Source organism: Mytilus californianus, unplaced genomic scaffold (assembly GCF_021869535.1).
Source record: "Mytilus californianus isolate M0D057914Y unplaced genomic scaffold, xbMytCali1.0.p SCAF_3, whole genome shotgun sequence".
NCBI lineage: Eukaryota > Metazoa > Mollusca > Bivalvia > Mytilida > Mytilidae > Mytilus > Mytilus californianus.
This window is the reverse complement of record NW_026262679.1, coordinates 77,235,351-77,242,700: the sequence shown is the minus strand read 5'-3', so window position 1 is coordinate 77,242,700 and position 7,350 is coordinate 77,235,351. Positions and strand designations below refer to the sequence as shown.

The window sequence follows — 7,350 nt, the reverse complement described above, 5'->3', positions numbered from 1 at the left end:
ACTTGCTGGGACTTTTTTTTATTAGAAATGCAATCTTTTCTAGATTGAAGCAAGTTTTGACAGTGGCTATAAAGAAAATATGACAGATATAAACTAACAACAACCACTGAACTACAGGCTCTTTATTATCAATATCTGTCCGTCATATTAATCTGTAACATTGCATCTGTGAACCTTTCATTAAAATATCCATTATCCTACACCCCTAAACAAATTGAAACCAAACTTCAAAAAAATATTTACTAAACTGTTTATCATTGCATCATGTATGTAATACCTTTTACTTTAATTCTTGCAGGACATGCAACTTTTATTGGAAAGGAGACAGGAAAGGTGTTGTCCTTTGATTTAAGAAGTAAGACTTGTAAGGTTTGTGAATTCCATCTTAATAGAAAAGAGACTGTTCCAGAGCATGAGTGTCAGTTGAATTGGCATGGCTCTAGTAAATCCATGGAGGCAGATATGGCGGTGTCTATGGCCCACAGATTAAAAGATGATGAATGTGAAATTAATGGTATGTTTCATATTCAAAATAAAGAATTTTGAAATACAATTTCATGTAATGAGTTCCCCAAAATGCATTGAAAATATCATATAAAGGGAAATAACTCTTATTTCAACAATACTTTCAAATTTGAAAGGTGAATATTTTGTGATTTTCACAGGAAACTAAGATTTTGTTCTTACACTTTTATGACAAAGAATCAATTAATTTTGTTGTTAATTATATAACATAACCAATGTCATGTAAAAATCCAGTTTATATTTATTTTAGTTGCTTTATTTACATTAGCTACATGTAATTAAATAAGGCAGAATATAACAGCTATCACTATTTTCCAAATAAAAAAATATGCTTGCAGTTGTATATCTTGACCGCTGTTGTGTTGCCTTTTTGTAGGTTTATAATTCTTCAATCTTCATTTCAGTCATACATGCTGATAATGATGCAGCAACATCAGCCAGACTTGAAGTTGAGTTTGAAAATATAAAGAAAAAAGATGACCAGAACCATGTAAAGAAGGGTATATCAACAAGCTTATATAATATTTCAAAGAGGTATTTTTACAAATTAACTTTAGTGTTACGAGTATGTCTATGATATGAAAAGGCTTAAGCCCATCCTTTACCAAATCAAATCATACTTATAGATCTTATTATATTGATCTGTCAAGACTAAAAACTCTAAAAAAAACATTACAATGAAATTTCAATTTTGTGTTGTTCAAAGACATGTAAAGATCTTTGCATTTTTGTGTTATCTGAATTCACAAACATTACATTTAAAATTGAAAGAACTATTAGTATATATATGAGTAATCTTCATGGCTTATGGAACGACCAAATAGTTTTTAGTGAGGCTTTATGAAGTTTAGAATAGAAAGGCCGGACTTAAAAAAATAGAAACTAGGACCCTTTTTTCTGAAAATTAAAAGGCAGATGCATGAATCCATGATTGAAGATTTCATCCATGCCCCATAAAAGTCTGAAGGGTGCTTGCTCCCTCAATAGTATAGACAGATAAGCAATAAAAAAAGAAGACTTTTTAAATTTTTTTTTTACATTAATTATTTGTTTCTTATTTTGTAGTTACAAAGAATTGCAAAAGGATGAAACAAAACAATATATTTTGAGGTGCTTTATGTATTCCATTAAGGGAGGTGACAATGAAGATGACATTAAGATTGGGCTGCAAAGAATTGTACCACATATTTTTGGATCACATGAAAATTGTAAAGATGCTGACTGGTGTAGCTATCATCAAGATCCAGAAAAATTTACGTAAGATCTTCTATACTGGTATTGACAACATATTATTAGCTTACTGGGGCCCGAAGGGCCCCATGTGAGCTTATACCATCACTTGGCGTTCGTCTGTCGTCGTCGTAAACTATTTCAAAAATCTTCTCCTCTGAAACTACTGGGCTAAATACCTTCAATCTTTAAATAAATGTTCCTTAGGGTATGTAGTTTATAAATTGTATCCAAAGTTTTGATCCATCGACAAACATGGCCGCCATGGCTAAAAATAGAACATAGGGGTCAAATGCAGTTTTTGGCTTATATCTCAAAAACTAAAGCTTTTAGAGCAAATTGGACATGGAGTAAAATTATTCAATTGGTCAAAATCTATCAGCCCTGAAATTTTCAGACGAATCGAACAACCCATTGTTTGGTTGCTGCCACTAAATTGGTAGTTTTAAGGAAATTTTGCAGTTTTTTGTTATTATCTTGAATATTGTTATAGATAGATATAAACTGTAAACAGCAATAATGTTCAGCAAAGTAAGATTTACAAAAAAGTAAAATATGACCAAAATTGTCAATTAACCCCTTAAGGTGTTATTGCCCTTTAAAGACAATTTTACACAATTTGTTCATCAAGTTTGCTAACATTTAAAAATCTTCTCCTCTGAAACTACAGGGCCAAATACCTTAAAACTTTAACTAAATATTCCTTAGGGTATCTAGTTTGTAAATTGTATCCGAAGTTTTGATCCATTGACAAACATGGCAGCCATGGCTAAAAATAGAACATAGGGGTCAAATGTAGTTTTTGGCTTATATCTCAAAAACTAAAGCTTTTAGAGCAAATCTGACAAATGGGTAATACTGTTCAATTGGTCAAGATCTATCAGCCCTGAAATTTTCAGACGAATCGAACAACCCATTGGTAGTTTAAAGGAAATTTTGCAGTTTTTTGTTATTATCTTGAATATTATTATAGATAGATATAAACTGTAAACAGCAATAATGTTCAGCAAATTAAGATCTACAAAAAAGTTAAATGACCAAAATTGTCAATTGACCGCTTAAGGAGTTATTGCCCTTAAAGCTTTAAAGACAATTTTACACAATTTGTTCATCAAGTTTGCTAACATTAAAAAATCTTCTCCTCTGAAACTATTGTGCCTAATACTTCTTAACTTTAAATGAATGTTCCTTTAGGAATTTAGTTTATGAATTATATCCGAATTTTTGATCAATCAACAAACATGGCCGCCATGGCTTAAAATAGAACATAAGGGTCAAATGCAGTTTTTGGCTTATATCTCAGAAACTAAAGCATTTAGAGCAAATCTGACATGGGGTAAAAATGATTAAAAGGTCAAGATCTATCATCCCTGAAATTTTCAGACAAACATTGTTGGGTTGCTGCCACTAAATTGGTTATTTGAAGGAAATTTTGCAGTTTTTGGTTGTTATCTTGTATATTATTGAAGATAAAGATAAACTGTAAACAGCAAAAAATGTCCAACAAAGTAAGATCTACAAAAAAGTTTTATATGACCAAAATTGTCAATTGACCCCTTCAGAAGTTATTGCCCTTTAAGGACAATTTTACACAAGTTGTTTATGTTTTTTAACTTTAAAAAAAGAAATGTATCTAGTATAAATTTTGTATATTATTTCCTTGTACGTCAAGAAACATAGAAACTATGACTAAATGGAACATATGGGTAAAATGCATTTATTTGCTTTTGAAGAAAATATGACAGATACAATGAACATTGAAGTGTCATTTTTAAGCCACTCATTAATATATATTGAAAAGCAAAACTAATCATTGATGAAAGATTTAACCAAATTTTAACAGGTGAGCGATTCAGGCTCTTGAGAGCCTCTTGTTTTCTGTATCGTCTCATTTCTCAAAGAATTAATAGATATAAGATGTGGTATGAGTGCTAATGAGACACCTCTTCCATCCAATTCACAATTTGTTAAAAGAAACCAATTATACATATGTCAATCCTAAAAATTGATTCCTTAATATGCTGAATCTAACCGTGTATTAAGTTTTTGGATTTTGGCCCGGTTTTTAAATTGGTCCACATTGAGGTCCAAAGGGTCAAAAATTAAACTTTGTTTGATTTCATCAAAAAATGAATTATAGGGGTTCTTTGATATGACGAATCCAACTGTGTATTTAGGTTCCTAATTTTTGGTCCCGTTTTCAAATTGATCTACATTAAGGTCCAAAGGGTCCAAAATTATACTTTGTTTGTTTTTAACAAAAATTGAATTCATGGGATTCTTTGATATGCTGAATCTAAACATATATTTAGATTTTTGATTATGGGCCCAGTTTTCAAGTCAGTCCAAATTGGGGTCCAAAATTAAACTTTGTTTGATTTCAACAAAAATTGAATATATGGGGTTCTTTGATATGCTGAATCTAACCATGTATTAAGTTTTTGGATTTTGAACCCCATTTAAATTGGCCCACATTGAGGTCCAAAGGGTCCAAATTAAACTTTGTTTGATTTCATCAAAAATTGACTTATTAGGGTTCTTTGATATGCGGAATCTAACCTTGTATTTAGATTTTTAATTTTTGGTCCCATTTTCTAATTGGTCTACATTAAGGTCAAAGGGTCCAAAATTAAACTTTGTTTGATTTCAACAAAAATTGAATATATGGGGTTCTTTGATATGCTGAATCTTACCATGTATTTAGATTTTTGATTTTGGGTCCCGTTATCAAATTGGTCCACATTGAGGTCAAAAGGGTCCAATATTAAATTTTATTTGATTTCTTCAAAAAATGAATTCTTGGGGTTCTTTGATATGCTAAATCTAACCATGTATTTAGATTTGGGATATTTGACCTTAGTAGGTAAATGTCAAATTTAAAAATTTTAAGTTCTTAGACTACATTCATTTTGTGTCAGAAACCTATGCTGTGTCAAATATTAATAACAATCCAAATTCAGAGCTGTATCAAGCTTGAATGTTGTGTCCATACTTGCCCCAACTGTTCAGGGTTCAACCTCTGCGGTAGTATCAAGCTGCACCCACTTTTTGTTCTAAGAACTCCCCTTTTTTCTTAGCAACTCCTGCCCCTGTTTTAAAATTTCTTGATCCGCCCATGTACAGAAATATTGAACATATACTTATACTAAATATTAACACTAAAGTTTCAGGCTAAGTATTTTGTGCAAATAAAAATTTGAAATGTAAATTTTATTTTAATTTTATTCTACTCCATTTTAGGTATAAAAGTTTACCAAATGGGAAACCGCTCAAGTCTGAAGGATTAAAGGTTGAATTGAATAATTTAGTGCAAAAAATGATTGGTAGGAGTAATTCTTTAAATGACCTTGGATCTACACAGTCAAATGAAAGCTTTAACCAGCTTGTATCTGTAAAGGCACCTAAATCAAGGTAATTTTATATATATTTGCATGTCAGTTCACATTCTTAAGCAACAATGAATACAAGTATAAAAAATATGTTGTATGATTACCAATAAGACAACTCTACACAAGAGACCAAATGACACAGAAATTAACAGCTATGGGTCACAGAAAGGCCTTTAACAATGAGCAATTCTCATATGACATAGTAAGCTATAAAAGCCCCAATTCACAAATTTATGTATAGATATAAAAAGATGTGGTATGAGTGCTAATGAGACACCTCTTCCATCCAAGTCACAATTTGTAAAAAGAAACCAATTATACATATGTCAAAGTACAACATTCAACACAATTCAAACAAGAAAACTAATGGCCAAATTAATGTAAAAAATCAATAAATGAAAAACAAATATATCACATTGCAATTACTGACAGCTAGTTCAAAGCCAATAACAAAACAAACCATTCATTTAAGACTTAATTATCTTGTCAGGGCTTTAAATTTTTCATACCCTGACTACTAAAAGTGATGTACATCCATCTGTCCAACTCAAGTTAACAGGCAGGTTGAAGTTTATTAGTTTTCAATGAAGGGAGTCAATACTATCATAGTGAAACTTTATATAAAAATATTAATCTTTTGCAAAGGGTCTTCATATTTGGTGAGTTGGTATGTAACTGTTACCTGCACCTTTGACATCAAGTTCAAATAAGGGAAGAGGGGAATATATTTTAATGTACTTAAAAAGTTCTTCATACTCTTTTTTAGACATTATGGTGGATCATGCTCACTTCAGAATAGGTTATCTGCAGCTGTGCTTCAGAAAAATGAAGGATATGGCTACTTATCCAAGGTAACTATGAAAATTTTTACATCTTCTTTTTGAACGAAGGGTGACATAGTGAATGAATATGATTGCTTCTTTTTCTTTCCTCTTCTATTTCTTTCTTTTTCTTCATCTTCTCAGAAAAGCCTGTTCAGACCATAACTTTATTAATCTTTTGATATAGCATATAATGAATTTTTAGTATGTGGGTATATCACTTGTGTCAAGTTCCAGGATTGGTAACTAAGACCTTGACCTAAAGTTCATTGAAATTAAATTTCTAGTACTATCTTTATGTCCACTCCATGTCTTTTTGTCCGTCTGACCTTACTCTCATCCTCTTTCCTTTCCTCACTCTAACTGAAGTTTGCCTCATCACGGAAAGTGAGTCACTTATTGTTCTAGAGTCATGCCCCTTTATAACTTGGAAAATTGCAAATTGTTTTGTTTCCTTACTCTAACGTAAGTTTGTCTGATACAACTTTTATAAAACTGATACATATAAGAATCACAACACTCAGACAGAGTTCAAATTTGTGTTGTGACTCATTTGTCAACCTATAGTTCTGTCCCTTTTTAACTTGGAAAATTGCAAAGCTACAGCGGAGGCATTCATGACATCTTACACATTCTCCTTTAATAATTTTTTTATCTTTTTGAAACCATGTTACATGTTGCATCCAATGTTTATATACAAGGAGATTACTGTATTGCTTTTTTAGCCCTGCAGATATACTTTGTACAATTTACAGTCACGAATCATGTTTATCTAGTATGTAACTCAATTATCTTCTTTCTTCTCAAATTATTATCAGATGTGGTATGTGTGCTAATGCAACAAATATCCATCCAAGTCACGATATATAAAGAGTTACCATTATAGGTCAAAATATGTGTTCACGATGGAGATTACTGTTTTTTCTTGATTTTTAATATTTTAATGCATATATGTATTACATTTTAATTATGTTGCATTTTTTTTAGATCAATGAAGCAGCAAACCTCTCTCCAGGAGAATTTACAATGGCAATTTCCTCTGTAAGAGATAAAAAAATGGAAAAAAGAAAAGAAAAAAAGAATTCAAAGGAATATAAAGTTGGCCGTATACAAAAGAAAAGAAACCAAGAAACCGCAATAAGAACGAGTGTAAACATCTGATAAGAGAAGGAAAAATGGAATTTGATCTTCAACAGGACCCTGAGCAAACCACAGAAATTCCACTTCCTTTTAATCTAGATGGCACTGAATGCAAAGTGTTTTTTGATTTAGAAACAACAGGCTTGTGTAGGAATAGCGACATCATTCAGATAGCAGCTAAGTCAAATTCAAATAGTTTTAACAGATATGTCATCCCAAGAGTGGACATTCAGATCGAGGCCAGT

At 31.3% G+C, this 7,350-nt stretch overlaps 1 protein-coding gene across 1 annotated transcript; it reads left to right on the top strand.

Annotated features, from left to right (window-relative positions):
• The first annotated feature begins 243 nt into the window (after positions 1 to 243).
• Positions 244 to 7,126, top strand: LOC127733649 (uncharacterized). The gene is made up of 6 exons (XM_052242966.1): positions 244 to 514; positions 930 to 1,059; positions 1,591 to 1,782; positions 4,996 to 5,166; positions 5,911 to 5,995; positions 6,953 to 7,126. The coding sequence occupies exons 1-6, from the start codon at positions 265 to 267 to the stop codon at positions 7,124 to 7,126; spliced, it is 1,002 nt and encodes a 333-aa protein (XP_052098926.1). The 5' UTR covers positions 244 to 264.
• The last annotated feature ends 224 nt before the right edge of the window (positions 7,127 to 7,350 follow it).

Coding starts and splice junctions, on each gene's coding strand:
- LOC127733649 (XM_052242966.1), top strand. CDS start 265: ATGTATGTAATACCTTTTACTTTAATTCTTGCAGGACATGCAACTTTT. Junction 515..929: donor TGATGAATGTGAAATTAATG/GTATGTTTCATA, acceptor TCTTCATTTCAG/TCATACATGCTGATAATGAT. Junction 5,996..6,952: donor GATATGGCTACTTATCCAAG/GTAACTATGAAA, acceptor CATTTTTTTTAG/ATCAATGAAGCAGCAAACCT.